General features: G+C 43.3%; 1 protein-coding gene across 5 annotated transcripts; it reads right to left on the reverse strand.

Moving 5' to 3' along the window:
* Nucleotides 1-1,342: 1,342 nt before the first annotated feature.
* Nucleotides 1,343-22,248, reverse strand: hapln1b (hyaluronan and proteoglycan link protein 1b). Of its 5 annotated transcripts, none has more exons than XM_069701027.1 (6): nucleotides 21,911-22,248; nucleotides 7,027-7,213; nucleotides 3,816-3,979; nucleotides 3,474-3,672; nucleotides 2,694-2,996; nucleotides 1,343-2,170 (listed from the first exon to the last, which is right to left on the reverse strand). In XM_069701027.1, the coding sequence occupies exons 2-6, from the start codon at nucleotides 7,130-7,132 to the stop codon at nucleotides 1,881-1,883; spliced, it is 1,062 nt and encodes a 353-aa protein (XP_069557128.1). In that variant the 5' UTR covers nucleotides 7,133-7,213; nucleotides 21,911-22,248; the 3' UTR covers nucleotides 1,343-1,880. The 5 variants fall into 5 exon arrangements, with proteins under 5 accessions (XP_069557128.1, XP_069557131.1, XP_069557132.1 ...); XM_069701030.1 differs by lacking the exon at nucleotides 21,911-22,248 and adding an exon at nucleotides 19,452-19,614; XM_069701031.1 differs by lacking the exon at nucleotides 21,911-22,248 and adding an exon at nucleotides 7,588-7,732.
* Nucleotides 22,249-25,105: the final 2,857 nt, after the last annotated feature.

A 25,105-nucleotide genomic window follows, 5' to 3' on the forward strand; every position in this document is an offset into this window, starting at 1 on the left:
CCGACAACGACGGGAGAAGATCGATACCCGCCATGTCTGAATATGAAGCTGACAATGCAGCCGGGGAGGTGGAGGTAGAGGTGGAGGTGGAGGGGGTGTTAAATGTTGATTCTTTATTCCAAAATGAAACTCAAAAATGGTCAACGCAGGAAGTTAAGAACTTTATTTATCCCTCGGGGACTTTGGAAAAGTCGCGCCTTCAGGTTGCGCTCCTAAAATGTCGAAGTGTTCCTTTAACGATCTGTCATTTTTTTTTAATTTTTTTTTTTGCAAATTGTTCACAACAACTGGAGGAAGAAAAATAAAATACAAAATACAAAAGAAAGAAATGTAGTTTTGCAGCACTGCGGTGGACTCTTCACGAAGCGTTCCCTTCGTAAACACGTTTTGTTTTTAACGTTTTTTACGGGTTTTTTTACGTTGTTTTTTTTTTTACCGGGTATCCAGGCGTGGGTTGCGTCTTTAACGCTCGTGCTCATTTTGATTTATCCTCCGGCTTAAAAACGACAGAATATTTTTCTGTCGCGATTCAGTTCATTTCGTCATCGTCAAATTTTCCACAACTAGATTTCGACGACCTTCGACGGCGTCGTTTCGGGTTGTTGTTGTTGTTGTTTTTTTCAAACCGGCTTATTCTTTGAGAATAGTCGGATTAGTTCAATTTAACTTGAATGTAACGTTTTAAAAAAATAAATAAAACGGTTGTTTGTTTTATTACAGTTCACTCTCGCGTTCGGATCCTCTTCGTTCGCGATAGGCAGCTTCAGGTAGACGCGACCCCGCGGCTGAATAACCGGTAAAAGATTCACTTTTTTTTTGTTTTTGTTTTTTTTTTTTGTTTTTTTTAAAGCGCCGGAGGGACGTCGCCGATCGGGCTCCGGCTCGAAAGTTCGAGCCGAGCGTGAGATTCGGCCGCGGACGTCCACTTCGCCGTAAAAACCGGGGAGAAGCCGTAACTGTATTTTATTTGTTGCCAGGCATTTTGGTTTTGCTGCGAAAGGGCGAACTTACCGTTTGGCCTCGTCCTCCCTCTTCCTCCGGGCGTCAACTTCTACGCATTCAGTGCAAAATTCATACATATATATTTGTTGTTTTGTTTTTTTTAGGATCGTGGAGTTATTTTATTATTTGTATTTTTCATTTCCGCCGTTAATCGTATGTTTTATGGAAACCAAAGAGACTCTGGAGAGAGTTTGGCCAGAAAGACAAAAAAAATTAAAAAAATAATAATAATAATGTAAATATATTCTACAAGTATATAAAAAAAAAATAGTCATCGACAGAAATGCATATCGAGATTTATCACCTTCTACGTACTTAGAAAACATAATCGATGCTATGGTTTCCTTTTTTTTTTTTTTTTTCCTTTTTCAGTTCCGGTGAGGAGACGGGACGTTTGGTCCGACGCGTTTGTACAAAAAAAAAAAAAAAAGTCAAATACCGGACGGTAGGATGACGTAGGAAGTACCGGCCGTAGCACCTTTGTTGAGAACGGACGGCAAAGACCGGTTTCGTTGCGCCGGTCCCAGCCCACGGGACGGTTTTTTTTTGGGCTGTTGAAACTGTTCTCCGGTTCAGACCGTGCCTCCCCCCCCCCCCCCCCCGGTGATTAAATAACACGCACCTTAAATACCTGTAAACTATCCCTCGTAAGAGTATCGGGTCCCGTCGGGGACGGCGTGAATCTGTCTGATTTGAATCTTTTATGGTTTCCGTTTAAAAAATAAAGCGTCACAGTTTGAATGTGTGTGTTCATACCTCCTCCTTCCTCCTCCTCCTCCTCTGTCGCCATCTTGTTCGTAGGTGTGTGTGTGTGTGCGCATGCTTATGTGTGTGTGTGTGTGTGTGTGTGCGCGCACGCGTGTTTCCCGGCGGCGCGCTCAGTCGTGGCCCTTGAAGCAGTACACCCCGTACAGTTTGTGCTTCTTGTCGGGGAAGCCGCCGAACCGGACGGCGGCTTCGGCGGGGCTGCAGCGCCGCCGGGGGACGGCGATGGGGTAGCGGACGCTGCCGTCGGCCAGCCAGCCGGCGTCGCAGCGGTCGTAGCCCAGCAGCTTCCAGGCGGCGTACATCTGGCCGACCTTGGCGATCCGGGCGCCGTCTTTTCGACACGCGTTGACCGCCTCGTCGTAGGTCAGCTTGGAGGGGTGGATCAGGTAGTAGAACCGACCTGGGGGGGACGGCGGGACGGAGAGGGGACGGGGGGGACAGATGAGCACAAAGACGTGTTAAAACGTGTAAGACATTTTTTTTTTTTAAATGACATCATCCGCGCATCCGTTTTCTGAGCCGTCGTGGAGAAGGCGAAGCGTGTCAACCCACAAGTCCCCCCTCCCCCTTCTCTCTACAACAACAACAACAACAACAACAACAACAACAACCTATTATCAGTACTACGTATTTTCGAGTTGGATTTCAGTTCCGAACGCCGCGTCTCTCGACGCCGAATGTACATTGATCGACGCGGCCGACCGGTCGGCGGACCCGTCTTAAGAAATCCCGTCTTAACCCTAACCCTTTTCACGCACGTGTGCTAAAAGAATCGAACCCAAATAACCCCCGAAATATTTCTATCTACTCTACGTTAAGTCTTTTAGTCTGGTTTCAAATGAAAGTGCAACCCAGATGTTTCGACGCGTATCAAACGCTCGAAGGTTTTAAAAAAAAAACAACAACAACCCTCTGTCCGTCACCTTTGTAGTGGGACGTGAAGCAGAACACGTCGTACTGGTTCTTGTCCTTGTCCCTCAGGCCGTAGTTGCGGACGCCCGGCACGGTGTTCTTGCCCCCGCAGGGCTCCCGGGGGACGGTGATGGGATACTGGACCGAGCCGTCGCTCAGCCAGCCGGCGTTGCACCAGTCCATGCCTCCTCGCCACGCGTCGTACAGCTGGTCGAAGGACGCCACGATGGCGTCCTGGTCGCGGCACGCCCGCTCCGCGTCGTAGAAGTTGAGGTTGTAGCGGCCCAGGCGGGGGTAGAAGGGGAAGACCACGCCTGGGTGGAGAGAACGGTGGGGGGAGGGTGGAGAGGGAGGGAAGGGGGGAGGGAGCAGAGCCGCAGATGTGATAGATGACCCGCAGTTAGCAGGTAAAGAAAATAATAATAATCTAGGATCCGTCCCCCGTCCCCCCCTTTTTTGTTTTTTCTTTTCTTTTTTTTTTGGGCCTTTCGGGCCGTAATGGCCGGTTGTCTTCTGGCTTCTCTCAAACGTAATGACGCCACTCTGACACCGATGGACGCTGTTCTTACAGAACACGCTCGGTCCTGACACCCCTCCACCCTCCACCCCTCCCCCGCCCACCTCCCTCCGCTCCCCGGAGTTAAATTTAGACCGACCGCAGGCCTGTTACGGCGCAAAGACATTTTGTAGACGTTCTATCTTTTTGTGCCACGTCGTCATTCTCTCCCATTTAAAAATAAATGTTAAAAAAAAACAAAACAAAAAAACGAGTTCACCCGAATACGTTTTACCTTCAAGGTCGAGAGACACCACCGCCGTTCCGTCTTCGAGCCCGTCGATCACTTCGCATTTGTATTTCCCGTAATCCTCCAGGGTGAGTTCTGTGATGACCAGGGCGGCGTCCGCTGGAGACGAGCCCCGCAGGTGGACGCGTCCGTGGAAACTGCCGTAACTCCTTTTGTGGTAGTCCATGGCAACGAACACGTCCACCTGGAGCGAGATGAAGAGAGGATGCGCCGCTTTTTCAAAAACAAATGACATTCGTTTCAAGAGGCCTTTAAACGAGCGCGCGCTTAAAAATTTCCAAAACGACACGGAGAACAATCTACGAACGAATACGGTGAAGTGTGAACCTCTTTCAGGTAGTCCGAGGTCAGCTTGGTCCATTTGATCCTCATCTTGCGATTGGGGGCCAGCGATTGGTCCCTTTGGATCCTGCAGGACAGAGTGGCGTTTCCCCCTCTCCTCGACACCACCCTGGATTGTTCCGCCGCCACCGAGAGTCGGGGCCCGTTTTCTGCAAAACAGCAACTTCGTTATAATCCTTAAAACGCAGACGAACGCGTAGGAGCTGCACTTTTTTTTTTTTTTTTTGGTGAATATTGTTCTCTTGCTTATTCGTTCGTCAAAATTCAAAATGCGGTTTGACGAGTTAGCGTAAAGCACTGAGGTCCCGCGCCAACGAGCGTAGACGTCTGTGCTCGCGGTTTGAGCTGAATGCCGACGTCGGCGCGTTTATCAACGATCTTAGTTGGTATTTAGTTTAATGGTATTTAGTTTAATAGTATTTAGTTGGTATTTAGTTTAATGGTATTTAGTTTAATGGTATTTAGTTGGTATTTAGTTTAATGGTATTTAGTTGGTATTTAGTTTAATGGTATTTAGTTTAATGGTATTTAGTTGGTATTTAGTTTAATGGTATTTAGTTGGTATTTAGTTTAATGGTATTTAGTTTAGTTGGTATTTAGTTTAATGGTATTTAGTTGGTATTTAGTTTAATGGTATTTAGTTGGTATTTAGTTTAATGGTATTTAGTTTAATGGTATTTAGTTTAATGGTATTTAGTTGGTATTTAGTTGAATGGTATTTAGTTTAATGGTATTTAGTTGGTATTTAGTTGGTATTTAGTTTAATGGTATTTAGTTGGTATTTAGTTGGTATTTAGTTTAATGGTATTTAGTTGGTATTTAGTTGGTATTTAGTTTAATGGTATTTAGTTGGTATTTAGTTGGTATTTAGTTGGTATTTAGTTTAATGGTATTTAGTTGGTATTTAGTTGGTATTTAGTTTAATGGTATTTAGTTGGTATTTAGTTTAATGGTATTTAGTTGGTATTTAGTTTAATGGTATTTAGTTGGTATTTAGTTGGTATTTAGTTTAATGGTATTTAGTTGGTAATGGTATTTAGTTTAATGGTATTTAGTTGGTATTTAGTTTAATGGTATTTAGTTGGTATTTAGTTGGTATTTAGTTTAATGGTATTTAGTTGGTATTTAGTTTAATGGTATTTAGTTGGTATTTAGTTGGTATTTAGTTTAATGGTATTTAGTTGGTATTTAGTTGGTATTTAGTTTAATGGTATTTAGTTGGTATTTAGTTTAATGGTATTTAGTTGGTAATCTTAGCACCGTTAGCGTAGCCTCGTGTGCTAATTAGCACGAAACGCAAAGCGCAGGCTGAGCTGACCAAAGTATTTGGACGATTTAAAGCAAACTAACGAATCGCCGCAGTAAGTAGAATAAATTCTCTGCATGTATATCATCGTTTGGACCGAAGCGGTGGACCAACTGAACGATTCACGAAGCGTCAGCGTCGTTACGAAAATGCGGAATTCCGCGAGATCTCACGGAAGTACAAAAGTGCGAAATAATGGACTGTTCTGGACGTTGGGACGCGCGTGCCGGGACTACTTCTTGGTCGAACCGCTGCGTATCCATCCGCGCAATATACTCCCGTCGGATCGCCTCCTGTCGGATCGCGACGGTCAGCACGTCGGTTTGGTTTTCGGCCTCTCTTCGGGCACAAAACTGGGCGACTTCCTCGCGTCAATGAGACGTCGGGAAGCTTCACACGATCACTGCGTCGACCTTTGCCCGACAAGAAATACCGCCCGGCTAATCTAAGCTACGGTCGGGTTCTGCTGACCCGTTTCCTGTTTGTTCCTCTTTGCGGTGGCGGAGCAGACGACCGTCGCCGGATTGCTGAGGAAAACTGCACGATTCAAAAGATCCTCCGGTCGGGTCCTGCGGCGTATTTTTTTTTACGTATGATTTCTCGGCGCCGTCTTTAGTTTTTCCTTTTGGAGCATTTTATTTTTTATATATATATATATATATATCTGCTGCGACCTCCAGCCTCCGTCGCCCAGTTCTCTGATTGGCTGCCTCCTCGCACAAGTCTGACCACCACAGCGTTTCACCTTGACTGCTGCGTAAGCGTGTGTGTGTGCGCGCGCGTGTGTGTGTGTGTGCGTGCGTGTGTGTGTGTGCGCGCGCATTTGCCAGTTGACTGAGGGAACAGCTGATGGCACATTGATCCTGGTCGTTGGGAGGAGAGCTTTGCATTTCTTTGAACTCCTTCTTCAGCTCCGTTTGTTTGCCGTGTCTCCGGCGGTCCGCACCGTCTCTTGATAGTTCGAGCCGTGAACGTTTCCTTTTTCCCCTCGCTCGCGCCGAACGGTTACGGTCCTTAAACCACTTCGCGAAAACACCGGCGCACGGTCGGTTGATAAGTTTGGTCGTAATCAAATTAGTTTAACTTAGAAATGTAATCGTTTTTAAAAATAGTTTTTTTTAAATTTTTATTATTAGTATATATGCAAGTTATTTGTTGGTTTGTTTGCAATAGTTATTTTTGCAGTACTTGGCGTTTCATTATTTTTGAGTTTTTTATGTAATCAGTTAATTATTACTCAGTTACTAGTTAGTTTGTTGTTAATTCTTTTTTTTTTGTATTTACTAGTTCTTTATCATTACTTTATTTATTTGTACCTTTTAAGTTATTCTTTGTTAGTTATTTAGTCATTACTTTACTGGTCGTTAGGGAATATTAGTTCATTCATCTTTTAGTTCGCTATCGTGCTTATTTTGGTGAAATATTTATTTGCGTTTTAGTTCGTTTTTTTATGTACTTTTGATGAGCAGTTATTCTTCAGGTGGTCGGTAGTTCTTTGCTTGTTATTACTTCATTATCTATTGGTTAATAGTTAGTTAGGTAGGTTAGTAAGTTGTTAGTTAATTGTCAGCTGCTAATTAGTTCATTTATTTCATCATTTCTTTGTTTTACTTAATTGGTAAATAAAGAACATGCAACAACTGCAAACATATAACGTACAAAGTCGTACTTTATAGCTTTGTTTTTCATCTGGTAAGTCCTGATGAAAGTCTGATGAGATATCTCAGTGAACCCCCCCCTTCCCCTCTTTCCCCATCCACACAGCAGCGTTATCACCGGACCAGCATACGGACGGCGGGACGGCCCGACACACCGAAGAAACGGGCGACAGCTGCAGGACGGGCGTCGAAGGAACGCGGGCGCGCGTGCGACGCCGTCCTGGGGACTCACCTGTGACGTAGATGGTCCTCGAGTGCTCCAGCTCGGGGTACAGGACGTCCAGGTCGGTCTCCGCCACGCCGAGTGAGATCAGAGCGCAGATCAGCACGGGAATCATCTTCAGTCACCGGACAGTGTGTGTGTGTGTGTGTGTTTTGGGAGGCGGGGGGGAAGGAGGGGAGCTGGGGGTGTTTGATCACTGCAGAGACACACAGGCAAGAGGGGTGGGGTTTACAGAACAGCCTGTACAGGTCGGAGGATGCTCACCAAACTTTTCCCGCACTTGCATCGCATTCCCGCAGGAAATAAGGGAAGAGAGAGAGAGAGAGAGAGGCTCATTTGCGAGACCGGTCTGCAGAGGCAGCCGGGAGACCGTGGTTCTTGTCTGCAGTGCAGTTCAATGCGGGACGGTCTCGGCAAACACAGTGAAAAAAAAAAAAATGAAAAAAAAAAAAAGAGAAAGAAATCTCACAGTGGCACCGGAAAGTTGTCCAAAAAAAAAAGATCAAGACGTCCTACGGCAGAGGACGACACGCACAGCACGCGCTCCGAATGAAATCACGCCGTACATACTGTGCAGGAGATATTCTGACATCCAGCAGCAGCGCGAGGAGGCAGCATGTCCCGATTACACCCGACTGTCCACAACTTCAGAGGGATACTGCCACAGTGCAGCGTCACCACACACACACACACACACACACACACACACACACACACACACACACACACACACACACACACACACACACACACACACACACACACACCTCCGGCTTCATTCACACTCACGTGGTCGTGCTTAAATCTTTGCGAGGACACTCGCTCACACGACGCAGCCTTTTATTTATTTTTTTTTTTTTTTTAATCTGAAGTTTGATTCGGAGCCCGGAGCCGGCAGCAGCCCTGCGGAAGAGATCTGTCCCGAAGTGAGGATGTCCTCACTGTCCGGGAATATCCTCAAGCTATCAAACTGAAACTGGTCCTCACAGAGGTAGACATACGCGCGAGCGCACACACGCACACACACACACACACACACACACACACACACACACACTGTAGCCCATCCTCTACACACTCATCCCAAACAGAGAGGGTTTCAACCGTTTCACCTCCACTTTATGGACGTTTTATGGAATTTCAGGGATGCCAATATTATTATTATTATTTCTTTTTTTTTAAATCCAATCCAACCACTGCAAACCCCGTCTCCTACAATTTATGCCTATTTATTTATTTTGCATTGTGTTACCCTTTGAAGTCACTGACTGCACAATGCTCTTTTTTTTTTTTTTTTTTTTTTAATGAACTGCACCAGAATGAGCAGGAGGTGGTCGGGGTGGATGGAGGGTCAACAAAGCGGTCAACTCTTCGTTCACATCCAGGCTCCCGTCTGCGGTTCAGCCATCACAACGACTCGGGTTAAAGGCTAATGAAAGATTGTGGTTTGGGTGAAATATAAACTGCGAGATTGAATATTTCGGCACCAAAAAAAAAAAATAAATCAAAAGTCATATACATATGACTGATTCGTTCAGTTTCAGCATTAATAGGTTTTTAACTTTCCAAAAAGGTATATTAACGACATTTCATTCTTTTATTATTAGAGGACATAAACTGGTCATAATTACATAATTTTTTTGGAGGTAGGGTTGATCATAAAAGCCGACGAAAAGCCCCAAAAATATATATATATATATATAAAACTCAATAAAAAAGACTGTATTTATTACAAGTATATATTCATATGAACCAGCTTTGTTGGCCATGAATTTCAGACGCAAGTCCAATTTTCAAAAAGTCCTTTTTAAAAAAATATTTAGAATCAATCTTCTAACACATTTTATTAATCGTTTTAAAATGTAACTTGTAATTTGATTCACACCTAATATGACACTCAGATTTCCAATGAACTGTTGCATAATACATATATTTAGTCTTTAAACTTATTTAGCCTGAGAAGAAATGTATTTTCTTGCTTATGCCAGGAAGACAAAAAGCAAGGTGACACAAAGAAATCACAGCTGTAACGAACTCCAGACCCAAAAGAAAATGTACTTTCTGCTTTTTACCAGGTCAACAAAATAAGGACAAATCGGTTTTCTGTCGTATCCAGAATGTATTCGGATCTTTTTTTTTAAAGTTTGGACGGTCAAAAATAAAACGCGAAACGTTATGAAGCCTCGAGTTCGGATTTTGTCCCGTCGCCATCTTGCTAGCTCGGAGCGGTTTGGAGCAGGAAGTGACCGTATTTGTACGAGCCGGGGGGGGGAGGAGCGAGCGGTGGATCTGACTCGATCTGATTAACCTGATTGCACCACAAGCCTGTCAATCAAATGGACACGCCCCCCAAAAGCACTGTGAGGCTTTTTGAGGCTTATTTTCTAACTAACGAAGGGATTATTTTCAGATGTACCACCGGAAAACGAATAAGAAAGTGTGACTTTAGCCAACACCACTGAAATAATTCGTGGAAAGAAATGTATTGACTTCGTATTTCATGAGAGAAGTTGAATGGGAGTCTGTGGAGCCGGAGGCTTTTTGGAGCCGACCTCTAACAGCACTCGGTGGTACTGCAGCTCACGGCACTTCCGCGTCTGCCTCGTTTTTTAAACTTGGAAACTAGGAACACTTTTGTGTACAGTCCAGATGATAACTATTTTCAGTTTTTTTTACACATAACACGTGATATCACACGGTGACATGGCCTCGAATTTGAGACATTTTACGATTTCTTTACACCCTGTGTACGTCATCCATACAGATGAATTTAATTTTAATGCTGGCAACTCTGGACTTCTGTAATCTCTTTGACTTTTACAGCGACATCCTTCACGGCCGTGTGTGTGTGTGTGTGTGTGTGTGTGTGTGTGTGTGTGTGTGTGTGTGTGTGTGTGTGTGTGTGTGTGTGTGTGTGTGTGTGTGTGTGCAAGCGGAGTCATTTGGATTGATCACCCCCCCCTCCCCTTCCTCTGCCACCCTTATCTCCATTCACTCATTCCCAAAATGCTGATGCGCGGGCCCCATTTGCCAGGTGGAGCTCCTGCAGTCAGCAGAATAACTGCAGCACACACTCACACACACACACACACACACACACACACACACACACACACACACACACACACACACACACACACACACACACACACACACACTGTTCCACTTACACACACATCACTTATTACCCCCTCCCCTTCTGAAAATAGTCATTACGAGGACTGGACGACTGGAGGGGGTGCAGCGATAAGTAGGAGGAGCGTGTGGGGGTGGGGGTGGGGGGGATGGGGGAGAGATATGTCCTTTTTAAAAAGGGTAAAAAAAACTTTTGAGTCAAACCGTTCACTGCGGGACACGAGCAGAGCAGCTGATGTGTGAAATGAGAACGGAGGAAGGAGACGGAGGGAGATGAAGATACAGCGAGATACGGCAAGAAGACATATCTGGAGGGAAGGAGGGAGGGAGGGAGGGAGAGAGGGAGGGAGGAGGGGTGGAGGAGGAAGAGGAAGCTGAGAGGACTCTGCAGCAGCAGAAATGATGCAGGGGGAATGAAGTTTCAAGCTCCGTCGGCGCCATTAGCAGGTGGTGTTAACTGGAACTTGTCCAGTGAGCTCCGTCACCAACTCACACAACCAGCCGTTCAGTACATAAAAGACTGGATTGTTAATATATGGCTATTCTTATAATATTAGTCATATATATTCGTATAGTCGATGTTTAGTCTGTAACGTTAACAGTCGTGCTCCATACTGCCATAATTTAGCAACAATTTGAGCTATTTCAACTTTTTATCCACTGCCTTGCGCTAATATTACAACATAATTCATCCATCCATCGAGCTCCCTACATGAATTATTTATCCAATATTTACCTATTGCAACCATAGTTTTATCCAAATTCAAACATTTAACCGATTACTTTCAGCCCTCTTTTTCAACCGGTTAGCCGCCAAGACTTTATTGATTACTTTTGATGATAACAATTTCAACAATTTGTCGATAACTTTCAGCCAGCCATTTAATAATTTGACCCATTTTGACCATTTACATGTTACACAGCATTGCAATTAAATCTACCCATTAGTTTTAGCTGGCATTAGCTCTTTGAACATGTTATTCATTACTTTCAGCTATTTCAACAATAAATTACAGTATTACAATTATTCCAGCTATCTCTATTCATCATTAAGACGTCAACCATTGGTGATTTCTAGCTTAACTACTTATTTTTAGCGTTATATTTCATGCAGCAATATATACTCATCATTTATCCTATATGTAGCTAACTATATCATCCATTTAAATCCATTACTTGGATTATTTGTAGCCCACTGCTACTTTTAGCTCGCAATTATTCATCTGCTAACGTTTTACCCATTATTTTCAACTATTTATTACTTTTAGCTGTTACCATTCATCCATTATAAAGCATTACAACCGATCCAGCTATTTATATTGATTATTTTTTTTTTAGATATTGAACTATTTTACCCATTTATCCATACTTCTTGCAAGATATTTAATCCGATAATTTATTTCGTTAGCTAACGTTAAATACTTGTCCATTTTTTATTTTTTTTTTTTTGGGGGGGGGGCATTTTATATATAAAAAAGATCATTTCGATAATTATCAGTTCATTTTAGCTATTTATTTATTTATTAATTCTGTTTTATCTGTTATTTTGTTTTGCCTGTGTTTTTTGTTTTGTTTCGTTTGCTAATCTTTTCAATGTGCCCTCTGGTAAATACAACCCCCCTGGAGCCGCTGTGTTTTGGAAACCACTGATCCAGATGACTCTTTAATGGCGAAGACATCATCAGTGGTTGTGCGTGATCTCTTGGAAAAAGGACCAAAAAAAAAAAAAACTGAAGCAAGATTGCGAAGGTGACAGCATTCCTCAGCGTCCATCTGTGTGGAGGGTAAACAAGGCCGGGTTTTTATGGGCCAGGTGTGTGTGTGTGTGTGTGTGTGTGTGTGTGTGTGTGTGTGTGTGTGTGTGTGTGCGTGCGCGCGTGTGTGTGTGTGTGTGTCACCTATTCGTCCTCGAGCAGCAACGTTGACGGTCCGGCACATGAGGACGCGTGTCAGACGCTGTTCACATCTGATGGTTTGTGTCTGCGGGGAAGGTAACGCGAGGCACTCCGAGGGAACAAAAGCATTCAACTCCGAGTTTCCTTGTATGTGTTTTTGGCTCAACAATGCCCATCGATCTTAGACCGTTAAATTCTGTCTGTGTGGTTGTAAAAGGACTTGTAAAACGCCTAAAACGCAATTAAATGAACATCGCACAAACCCTGAACCTTAGTATGCCCTAAAGACGACTTTTTAAAAGGCCGAAACAACGCAAGAAAAAAGGAGAAAGACAATCCATGTATTGGCCGAGATGAAACACGGTGATTGGTAAAGACAGAGGTTGTTGGTTTTTTGTTTTTTTCCAGTTGGAGCTGATGTAATCTTTCGTCCCAGAGAGAAAAGAAGTGCGACCACTCCCGCTCTTTGATTGTTCGGACTCTCTGCAGGCGCCAAGTGAGTGATTGGGTCTGTGAACGGGCCAACGCAAACACACACGTCCTTTACACACAGCGGTGAGAAGGATTTATTTTGGAAGGACGTGTATTTACACATGATTATGTGTGTGTGCTGGCATGTGTGTGATTCTGATATCTAATAGTGTAAATAGAGATTGAAGACAAAATATTGTTTTATTATCATAATTATATGGCGAACCCTACAACTATTTTCTTCAACTAAAATCATGTGCGAATCACAGCAGCCGGCAAATTTACCCGATCAGAAAGCCGCTCAGTCCTACGGATGCTCTTTTGCACCAGATAAAGAGGAATAGTCAGTCATGATGAAAACAAAATCTGCACGGCAAAGTATGCATTTTGAAATTCGGAGATAAAAACTCAAACTCAAAAAAAGTCACAATTTAGAAATTGAATTCTGAAATTTGAGTCTCATAATGAGCAAATATTAGCATTTAGGGTCAAAGCACCACTCAGCCAAAGTACAGCTGGATTTAAAGTTTTGTTTTTGTTTTAAGTGAATATGATTTTTCAATTGAAATACATATATATATAAATAATTTCTCACAGATTTAATAAAAAAAATTGTTTTACTTTTAAGATCTAATTAAGGTTAATTGTCTTGAGTAATACATTGTTGTAATTTATTTGGAGTTTTCTTGGAGAGACTAGACACACATATGCACACATCCAGACCCATGAAGCTGCAAACATCATGTCCAAACAGGACAAGAAAGTATATTTTTTTGTCCCTCCCTGTAGTTTTTTACATCTAAAATAGCTGTACTTCTGAGATTGGTTCCAAGTTGTATTTAAAATCCATGTCACAACAGTCTAACTATGGTGAAAATGTCCTCTTATTTTGGCAAAACGGAAGAGATATTGCATAATTTTTTTGGACAGAAATTAAGAAAAATAAATGTACCCATGTGTTTTCTTAACAGCAATCTCTGCTGTAAAATAAACAGGACAGGCAGCTGGGGTTCCTACCACTTTAAACCCTTTCAACATTGCTTAATAACTTGCTTATAATAATTACACTTTGCTTCTAAGTGTACTCGTGGAAGGCGTTCGAAGTACTGGACCTTCCAGGATTTCTGGCGAACTGTAAACATTCACAATTACAAGAAAAAGAACGAACCATCACAAAGACGTGCACACACTTAAAGTTTCCATTCCTTGTTTGGTTATGCTCTTTTATTTTACAGTTTCTGTTGGCAGCTGAAAGGAAGCTCTGCGCGGTAATCTGGCTCATAGTGTTTACGTGCTCTTTAACCTCTTCTTCCAATGAAAAACTCTCTAATGGCCAAATGACCTTCTGCAAAATAACTACATTCGAGCTCGTTTTGTTTTTTTTATTCTAAAAAAAAAGGCTCTGGATAAGGTGCCAGAAGCCGAAGGTCAAAGTTCTCGCCTAAATATGCAAGGTAGCTATGAGCGATATCATTCTCGTGTTACTGATGTTATCTTTTGTTGTTTTGCCAGTAAAGTATGCGAGAACATTGTCCTTAACGTTGATATTTACATTACATTTTTTTTTTTTTTTTTTAGTGACATGTCAATGAACTATTGGATGGATTGCCATGAAATTTGGCTAATTTATGTTCCGAAATATCGTTGGTGATCATGTTTTATGTTACAAAGTCATTAAAGTAAGGTTTTATAGCTTCTTCTGCTGTTTTTGTAGGTCTTGGTGCCTCCCTTTGGACTTCAGACAGATGTCAGTTTACAGTGCAGGGAGTTTTGCTTACCAATGGTACAAAGGTTTCAGGAGCATTAGACTCATCTTTCCCTTGAGACCTCGTGTTTTACCTCGTACTTGAATTCCCAGTAATGCAAGAGACTGTCCAGATCAGAGGCTGTTTTTGCCGGATATTTATGGCGAACCCCCAAAACGGCACCGGTGACTTGACCCCCACAAACCTCCTTCATAGGGAGAAAGAAATGAGGTGTGAAACACCAAATGCCTTAAAGTTTGATAGAGAAGCTGAGGGGGCATTTACGGAGAGAAAAGAAAGTGTTTATTTTAAGAGGAAGGACTTCACTCAGGCTCAACATTATGAGATAATAGCCGACACTGAAAGACTGAAGTGCGGTTAGTTTTCCAAGCATTGAGTGTCGCGCACGCTATTCCCGACCTTAACCAACACAACCGAACACCCGACCTCAGCTCTAACCCTTATCGAAATCAGCTGCTGGGTTGATCCACTACTTTTCTAACAATTGACTTCATAATAAATTTTAATGCTGTAGGCGCATCGTGTAGAAATATAGGAATCTACCGAATTACTGAGCAGGCTGACAGGAGCAGAGACCCAAAAAAATCAGGGGGGGGGGAGTCATCTGCAATATATCACTACAACAACCACAAAGAGACGCAAACAAAACCACAAAGAGACACAAAACAACAACAAAGACACTCAAAACAACAACAAAGGGACACAAAACAAACACAAAACAACAACAAAGGGACACAAAACAACTACAAAGAGACGCAAAACAAACACAGAGACGCAAAACAACAACAAAGAGACACAAAACAAACACAGATGCAAAGGGGCCCATCGTTCCATGATCCCAACTGGATCCTAACCTGAACTCTAAAACGTAGTCTTTACATAGATCTCTACCGTAGATAAACGTGCACACTCACACACACACACACACACACACACACACACACACACACACACACACACACACACACACACACACACACACACACACACACATGGTACACACAGTCAGCCTGCAGTGTGTGCTGTTTCACAACACTCTGCGTCTTAGTGAGATGATGCATCAGTTTATCTGACCTGAATGGCTGCTTTTCTAAAAACCTGCGGGGGCCTCCTCAGACTGAGAGCGTGACGTCAGAAGAAGCTCCTGAGACCGAGCAGCCGGTGAGATAAACGTATGGCTTCTATTACGTGCGCGTGTTCAAGCTGAATTATGTTGAAAGAAGCAGAAAGAAAATGCCAAGCTCCGTATCATGTTTCCGAGTCAGGGAGGGGAGCTCTTTTGTCAAGAAAAGCAAAAATAATTAACAATGAAACAACGCGATTGCACAACCGGACAGATCTGGCTGCTGTGGTCGGGTAAACAGCGTCGCGGTGGAGATAGCGTCAGACTCTTTTAATGTGCTGCTATCTCAACAGTAAGCCTACAGATGTTAAGAGCTCTGGACAACATTCGGGTCACCAGGCTGACACTGATACTCCTGTTAAACAGATAAGAGTTCACCCCCTCGCAGCCCCTCCCCAGTGTCACATAAATAATCGACACCTTTCTTCTTAGGAAACAGGCTAAAATAAAAAAAAATTTAAAAAGAGGCTCGTTCGCCAGCAGGAAAACGGAGTTCGAAATGCAAAAAATAACGGACAAAATTATGAGTCGCTGTTCAAATAAATGGCTCGGAAACTCGCGGGCGCAGCGAACCCGCGGTAGAGCCGAGTGCGTGTCAAGAGTGTTTTCCAGGTTAATGGGAAACGACGCTATATTCAGCATCTCTGCACCGGAGCAGCAACAGGCTTTTCAGCAGCTGTGAGGCAACCTGCTTCTGGAAAAGTCGACCTCGCCGAGCGCCGAAGCACCGACGCTTGTTCAGGGAGCCTGTATGTATTTACGCGTGGGTGTGGTACGGAGCGACGGGGTTGGGTTATTTACTGTACACACAGCCCGGGATATTCATAAATACCTCAGTTTAGTTTCCCCATCGCACAGCAGATATATTTTATTTTTCCTGAGCGGTTGACGTGGTGGGTTCAAACCGGTGCACTGGAGTATTTACTGTACGTCACCGTCGCACCACCAAGACAGGACTACAAAGAGTCCTCAGTACGGAGCACAGTGGGGCTGTGAGGTGGGCGGCAATCAGGTTCAAGTGCCGTAATGTCCATTCAGGACGCTCCGCATGGACTTTTTAAGGACACATTGGATGTCGTTTTTAAACGGCAAACTTCCTGTGCGCGGCTGACGCTGTCCTGCAGTGGAATCAGCCTCAGAGGTGACCTTTTCGTGAGCCAGATTTGTTTTCTACGACAACGTTTTAAGTATACGCCACAGTTTTACGTCATAATGTATGTATTTACTGGATACAAGACGTAAAGATGGCACCTTCCAACTTTTACAAAAAATAACACCTGTATTAAGAGAGCTGGATGCAGCTCCCACACTTAGCCTTGTTGCCACCGTTTCCCAGTGGCCATAAACAGTATTGCAACTCTGGCCCAAAAATTTTTTTTTTCCACAGAACACCAGTATAAAAGATTAAGGCAGTTGTCGGGACACCTCTGGTCTAAACTGTTACGTTATGTTATACTTTAGCATTTTTTGTTTAGTGAACGTAGCTAGCGGGTTCAGCTCTGGTTGTCCGTGACTGAGTCAAATTCGGTACTTGACTAATGTGCTAGCTAGCAGGCTGAAAGAACACGAATAGGCTCGTAACATTACAGTTTTCAAACTTCATAACAATTCATATCAAGTCTTGATTTCAAAATGAGCGTTGTCGCTACCAGCAGAGTAGATCTTCTCTATGGGTGTCCAGTAAATGCCATTATTGATAGTGTCACGTGGAACGAAGAAAAAGAAAAGCTTGAAAATAATTTGTATCTATAAGTAAATAAAGTTAAACTATCAAAAATATTAATACTGACAGCTGTGTCCAGGGAGAACATTTAAAGCTATGAACTTGAGGAATTTTGATTCTACGATGTAAAATCATTTTGTTGTTTAAAAACATGCTGCTATAATATACATCATAAATGATGTAACTTTCTTATCTCTCCTCAGGATCATCACTTATGATTCTGAAAGCTGCAAAAGAGAAATATCCAAAAGCTGATGGTGAAAACTTTAAATTCAGTATTTTTTTATTCGTTATTTTTGGGAGTCAGTTATATATGTGACCTTATAATGTGGGTTATTTCTAATGTGATAATGTCAGAATTATTTAGTTGCTTATTTTGATTTTTTTTTCTCTATATTCACACTTTGAAAATGAATAATCTTCATGTTCTTTTTATTAATATTTGGCATTTTTACTAATGTGAACAACTGAAAAATATGTTACGATGTTATATTATGTATTGTGTTTTTTTGTTGTTGGTGTCAAATTATTTATCACACAATAGTGATGATCATTGGTTGGAGGGGCCCCCTGGGAATTTTTGCCCAGGGCCCCGACAGATTCTAGACTCGCCACTGGTAGAAGTTGTTGTTGAAGAACTGAATTTCACATTAAAAGGATATAATCTCGGAGTTTTCTCCGCCGTTTACCTCAAGAAAATGCCTCTTTTGATCCGTGACAACAGACGTTTAACGAGTCTGTTTGTCTTTGAGGAGAATTGATGACAAAGGACGGAGAGAATTGAAACCAGCTCTTCACTGCAAGAACACAAATCGACGACCTCGGCTCTACCAGCTCGACACTTTAAAATATATGTGCTTGTTTTGCAGCAGTAAAATGTCCAGACTTCAAAAGCTTAAACAATGAAGCGAACCAGACACATCTTTCCAGCATCTCAACCCTTAACCCTCCTCCTGCCTCTCGCCCCTCTCCTCACCCCCGACATCCCGCTGAGGGAATAATATTTTACAGCTCTCCCATCTCCGTTAACGGCCTGCCAAGACCTCGAGGAGAACGACACGGTGAAAAGCTAATCTGCCTCTTCATCCCAGCGTGGCACGGTTGCTTTATAGAAGGAGACAGCTGCGTATCTTAGGGTAGCATCCTCCCTTCAGATATCCGCGTCAGAGGTGAAAGTCAAAGTTCAGAGTTCGGCGCAGCGTGTGATACGAAACAGATTAATACTTCGAGTTTCAGGGTCATTTCCTGCTTTTCAAACAGTTTGAAATGAGGGTATAACTCAACCTAGTGGGAATTGCTAGAACATATTTTTGTACTTATTCATTTCATAAAGCTTTATTCTTATTTGTGTATCACCTTGCCTTGTAGTGGGAAATCCTGTCGAGATAAACTTTGTGTTTTGGAAACATTCTTGGCGATGAATCGGATTCTGATTTGAGATTTCTAGAGTTAATGAGTGAAAATGAGCCGAACAGCGTTGTCTTCAAACGGAACTCGCGAGCTCGTGATTACGACGTGGGTCGGTTTCAAACTCCAAGAACGCTTGCTGCTGAGCGAATGGCGACGTGGGCGACGTCCAGAAGCCACACAGGCGCAATGCAGGAAATGCAAAGACCTAACGTCAGAAGGGAAACGACGACAATAAAGAAAACAACGTTTGCCCACGAATACGAGAACAAAAATCTATAAAACGGGACTTAATCAGGAAGTACAATAAAACAAGAAGACGAAAAAATAAAAACGAGCTACCGACGGACGCAAGCAGTTATATTAAAATGAAATCCCATGTTGACGGTCATTCGAACGGGCTTTACTCGTTAACGGGCCGATGCAAATACCGAACCCCAGAACTCGCAAACTCGGGCCGTTTATCCGTTGCACCGACGGCAGCGCTCCGCGTTCATTTAGACGTCACAGTGAACTCACTTCTGGCTCATCTGAATTTCATTTGTTGAATCAGTGAGTCGTCTGTAAACCATTTTCACCTTTGAACAAATGTTTTTGCTTCATTTAATGTTAAAAATAAAAAGTCTGGAGGACGTGTCCTCGGGTAGCCGTTTGCTCAAAACACACACGCGCGCACACACACACACACACACACACACACACACACACACACACACACACACACACACACACACACACACACAGGGACTATTTATAGTGGGGGGGGACTTTTTTTTTCCTTTCAAGCTGCAGCCAGTAGATGGCAAACACTTAGTTAGTCAACACCAAAGAAAACCGCCATTCATGAGGCACATAAGGAGCCTCATATTCACGCACACAACAGAAATATACACACGGCCACAAATTCATTTCACCTGTTGTTTCCTGATCACCGGCAGTTTACACAGATTGAGGTTGACCGTGCAGGAGAAGAACACCCCTCTTTTCACTGGGGTGTGTGTTCCTGTGTGTGTGTGTGTGTGTGTGTGTGTGTGTGTGTGTGTGTGTGTGTGTGTGTGTGTGTGTGTGTGTGTGTGTGTGTGTGTGTGTGTGTGTGTGTGTATTGGGCTTGGTGGGTGGGTTCAGGGCTAATGGGTGGAGGGTGGAGGGCGGGGGTCAGGGTGGAGCCGCCAAGTCTAAGCCAGCACACAGAGAAGGGGTTGTTGCGCTCGCGTTTTCAGCTCTAAATCACTTTCAGCCTCCTCGCTGCACAACATCGGTCGACCACAACTATGACAAGTCTCGCAAATATGATCGCTCGCGCGCCGTCGACGGGGAGCGCACGAGCGGAGGAAGGAGGAAGCCAAGACCAAAAAAAAAAAAAAAAAAAAAAAGAGAAGTTTATGCAGCGGCGAGAAAGCAATTTCACACTTCGGTTATCTGCTTTCTGACGGAGGTGCATTCCACTTGCAACATGCCGATAAATCAATCAGTCAAACTGGAAATACGGCAAAATAAACCGAAGGCGCTGTTGTTCGCGGGAAATAAAAAGGTGAAAGCTTTACTGAGGACATTTTCAGAGCTGCTCTCTTTCTTGCCGTCTTCGTTAAGATGTTCAGGCCGGTTTCGACGTGAGGCCGCGACTGTTTAGCCTAGCTTAGCATAAAGACTGGAAACGAGGGGGTAGCAGCTAGCCTGTCCGGGAGACAACATTCACCCCAATGACCAAACTCTTGTCTTTAAACCCTCGATTCGGGAAAACAACGAAAAACACCTTTGACGGGAAGACGATGGAGGAAGAGCAACGGTACACAACAGACGCACGCCACGTAAATTGTATATTGAAAAGGCACAAAGAACATGAACCGAGAGGACGTCAAGCGACCGGTGGTCGAAGAACTCACTGAAAGACTCGTGCGTTACCAAAAATTCGAGGCCAAAACTTGTTCCTGGTTTTGCCACAATTTCTAAAATTTTCCTTGGTTAGCCTGTGGATAGTTTGGTCTTTTGGTTTAGAGGCGAGTTTTAGTCCCTGTTTGCGTCCATGTGTTTTGCATTCGAATTTTCCAAATACTTTTATCGTCACGTCAGCGCAATTATCACAGTAAGTTAAGTAAAATACCTCTTGATTTCACAGGTTATCAGATTTATGTGGCCGACAGCGTCGAAAGATTGCGAAGCCTGTTGTATACCGTCACTCTCCATGTCATGTTAGCGCGACCTAACTGGCCAGAAAGGTGCACAACAACCAGTACTTAACCCTCGTGTTGTCCTCGGGTCAAAATGACCCGCAGCTGTGTTCAACCAAGTTCTATTTTATTTTCATATTTTTGGGGATCATTGGTGACAAGGAGGCTGTGAGGGTTTCTTTAAAGAATGATGACCAATGATCCCCAAAAAATATAAAAATATAGAAATAAAATAGAACTTGGTTGAACACAGCTGCGGGTCATTTTGACCCGAGGACAACACGAGGGTTAAAAACTCTAAATGCTCCACCGAAGAAGAAAGACTTTCCCAAAAGTTCCTCGTGCACAAAAAGCCGATAGGCAAATTAGTCCGAGATGCACAACGGTCTCAAAACCCCCTCTGAATGCTGTAACAATGCCGTAGAATCTCTCAAGCTGCTCCTTCCTGATTACTATCAGCACTCAAACCTCGAGAAAGTACCCCTGATGAAGTACTTTTTATTTCCCTATAATTGAAATCATGGTTTCTGTGGTGGAAACGGCAGGTAAGGGAACGGACTTCCTCTGAAGGTTCCTGCTCCCACAGGAAAGTTCCCGCCAGTGAAAAACATGTCCCTTTGATGTGTTTACAGGTCCAGACCGCATTCACACCGTCAACATAACATCCAAACCTCCTGGCATTAATGTGAACTGTTGATGTGCAAAGTGACTTGTAACTCAGGTTAATGTAATGAAGTATAATTTAGGATAGAGAGAGCATACTCAAGTAAATAACAGCAAATACTGAGTAAATTTAATAAAACTATATCAGCTTTATAATTTGTTTTTAATGTCAAGAACCTGCTTTCTGGGCATGTCAAAACCTCACTGTTAGTCTTTTTTTATTTACATTTTACAACCTTTAATATCGTTATAATGAGATAAGATGCTTTCATCTGTGTTAAATAAGAACTAAAAGTAACCTTAAATGTTGCGTAGCGTTATTTCAATGAATAGAGGGACGTGATCATTGTCAACAAGCCAAATTACGATCTGAATAGTGGCAAAAAAAAAAAAAAGATATTGTAAATGTGCGCACATCACTTAAAGATGAACACCAGACTGAACGCTACCTTACATTTCCTCTAATAAAATAAATAAATAAATAAATAAAAATCCTTACAGGTTGTTGTTAAAAGATGGAATAAAAACTGAAATCACTTTACCTCTCTCAGTGCGCTGCGTCGCGGTCGAAGTCTGAACTCTGCGGCGGCCAAGACGCAGACTGTAGCGCAAACCGATTACGCACGGGAAGGTACAGGAGAGGCAGGCGGCGTGCGGAGGTTTCCAGTGTCCTCTGAGGGTCCAACGGAGGCTCTCCTCTGAAACTGAGAGCGGTGTGGCGGCGAACGGGCGCCCTCCTCCCTCTGAGTGACACGGCGGGGATGAGAGGAGTCTGCGCCGTGGAGCTCAGGTGAGGTCTGCAGGTTGGAGAGACGGGACCGAGTCATGAAATCAACACAGTTTGCCTCGCCGTCATCGCTCTGCGGTGGAAATCCAGCCGCCTTTTGGGGTTGTTGTTGCTTTATCACACCCATTTCAGGAAAATTCTCCAACAAAGGAGGTCCCCTGCCCCTGTTGCTCAACACACCCTGATTTAAAGACTCCTTTGTGCTGCGGTGGAGCTAAAGTTCAGTTTAATGGTGGACGAGATGAGGACGAGATTTAACATCTTACAGCTGTTGTGCTTTCTGCTTCATATCCATCTGATAACTACAGGTCCTTTGCTGATTTAAACACGTCATGGATTTATAGAATTCAAGATTGTGTTACACATTACAACTTTAAAAAAAATATATAAATAAATTTAAAAAAATGCTGACATTTAATGTGCAAGATATAAGCCTGAAAAACGCATATTTTTGATACGTTTTTCATGTATTTGTTGACACTTTTATCCACTTACGATTTCGTTTTTGCTCACCCGCTTAAATATAGGATGTGAAAACTTCTTCCACCTCTGGCCAGCAGTCAGCCCGAACTTTACCAAACTTGTTAAACGTCAGAAAAGGTAACATTCACCAATGGACGCAAGCAGTTGTATCGAAATGAAATCCAATATTAACATTCATTCAGCAAATGTCATTCAAGTTTTGCACTGTTTGTAACTGTTTCCCTCGAAAAACTCCAGAAATTGTTTGGTTTTTTTTAAACACCCAACAACACACTCTGTCTGCAAAAAAAAAAAAAAAACAGCTTCCGACCGTCACAAACGATTTACAGAAAGATAAGCCAACTTTTCGAAGATGTGCGGTTCAGTCGGGTGTGGGCACAAAACAACTCGGTCAGGTTGACGGAAAGACGGCTGTTTGCGTTAATAGGCGTACTTTGCTGAGGTTTGTGGACCTTTGTTGTCATGGTTACGCAAATGAACAGGCGGTTAACGTCGTAGAGCGGTCTTGGTTAAATGTCGTCAACCCTGTTGTTGGTTTGGAACGGGAGAATGGTCCGTCCATCCGCCCCGACCTCCTCCCTATGCGCTGGTTTTCTCCTTAGCACCCTTCATAATTATCGTGGCCACTAGAGGGTGCTGCCATTTGAACGCGAACTTAACAAAAAAAAATACCGATGCTGCCTGAAACGGCCGCTAGAGGTCACTTAACAATGAGCTGCGGCACAAGTGACGCAGGATTTTCCCGGTTTGATGTAGCAAACGTATAAATTTGTGTTACGACCGTCAGTCCGAATGATTTCGACTTAGTCCTCTTTGATTTCCGCTTGCGGCGTAGGTGTTTGCGTTTTCCTCTAAAGCTCACCCCGACGTGGTCCGGCGCTCCACTCCCCGCTGTCGGGACTCAGATCTTAAATCTGAATGGGACGTGTCCCAGGGAAAGGCCTTCCCTCTGTTTGTCTTCAGGCTAATGAGGAACAGTTCCTGGGTGTCTCCTTGCCGATAAACCACATGTTGCGGGGACTGTTTCACAATCGTACCCACACGAGAATTAACGACACTCTTATTATCATTCCCCGCATCCATGCCTCCATCCCTCCAATGCCTCCTTTCCTTCCTTCCTTCCTTCGTTCGTTCCTTCCTTCCTTCCTTCCTTCCTTCCTTCCTTCCTTCCTTCCTTCCTTCCTTCCTCTCTCTCTCCATCGATCTCTGCTTATCTCTCTCTCAGCTGATTTACGACTTTACTTTATCACTGACCCGACCGCTCCTTTTTTGTTTTACCGCCTTTTAAGCCAGCACATCTGTTGTTTTGTTTTGTTTGTTTTTTTGTTTTTTTTTGTGTGTGTGTGTGTGGGGAGGGGGGGGGTACAAAGACTCTTTTACACTAACAGACCATTAAAGACTGAAAGGGGCACGGAGCCAAGCGTCAAACAGCCCCGAGGCGAGGGCCGCAGCTGACGGCCTCTCCGGGTTACAGAGGACATGATTTAAACAATTTACAAAAGACTTCATCAAATATCCAAAACGAAATACGTTCGCTTTAATCCGTGATGAGTAGAGATTGTTTAGTTTTCCCTCTGGAGACTTTTGTCAGTATTGTGTAATAAATATGTCACTGCAGCAAACTTCAATTATCTTAAACACACACGATCAATTCTTTTTTTTGATTAGACCACATATTCAAATGGGACTGTTTTTCTCAGCGAGGAGCGACAAATGGGAAAATATAAAAACAGCCCAGCTGTGCTGTTTTGTGGAAGACAGATTTTGTTTTGAACTGTTTTACAGACTGACTGTTGAATTTAGGGACTTCCTTTCTTCGTATTTAAAGTACACGGCTGCTCTGATGCGGGTGGTTTTATGGCGTCGCTTCAGTCTTCAGAGCATCACTGAGCTGACAACAACAACGCTGCTACATACACACATTACTTTAAAGAAGTCTAATGATCCAAGCCTTTTTGAACAAATTGCATCTTAAAACTAGTTTTTAAAACACTAAAAAGCAACAAAGCTTCAAAATTTCGGCGAGCTGGATTACTCGTTGAACGCGAAAGTACGCGGTTGACCTTGGAAAAAGTAGTTTTGACGAGCAAATACACGTTAGCCTTAATTTTGCTTTTAAACTCTATGAAAATGAGATATTTTAAAGGACCAAAATGTCACCGCCGTCTCTTCGATCATGAGCTGTTCATCGTTTAAAATTCGCGCGCCGATCATTTTCGGAAACGGTGCTTCGTTTGGTTTGATGGTCAATTGAAGTTGAACGTCCGCTCTATTTACGGATGCCACACGCGACGTGACAGACCAGTACGTTTTGAAATACCAAGTGACACGCGATGAGTGTGTCACTTTGTGCAGTGCAGAGCTGCGCGCTAATGCGCGCAGTAATCTGCAGCGCCCTCCTGCTAAAAAAAAAAAATGCACCATTAACTGCAGCGCTGTTGCGGTCAGCGAGCTTTTGCCGGCGGAA

Source organism: Brachyistius frenatus, unplaced genomic scaffold, assembly GCF_029030835.1.
Source record: "Brachyistius frenatus isolate BFR_SWC_R1_liver_20210118 unplaced genomic scaffold, ASM2903083v1 Contig_35, whole genome shotgun sequence".
Classification (NCBI taxonomy): Eukaryota; Metazoa; Chordata; class Actinopteri; family Embiotocidae; genus Brachyistius; species Brachyistius frenatus.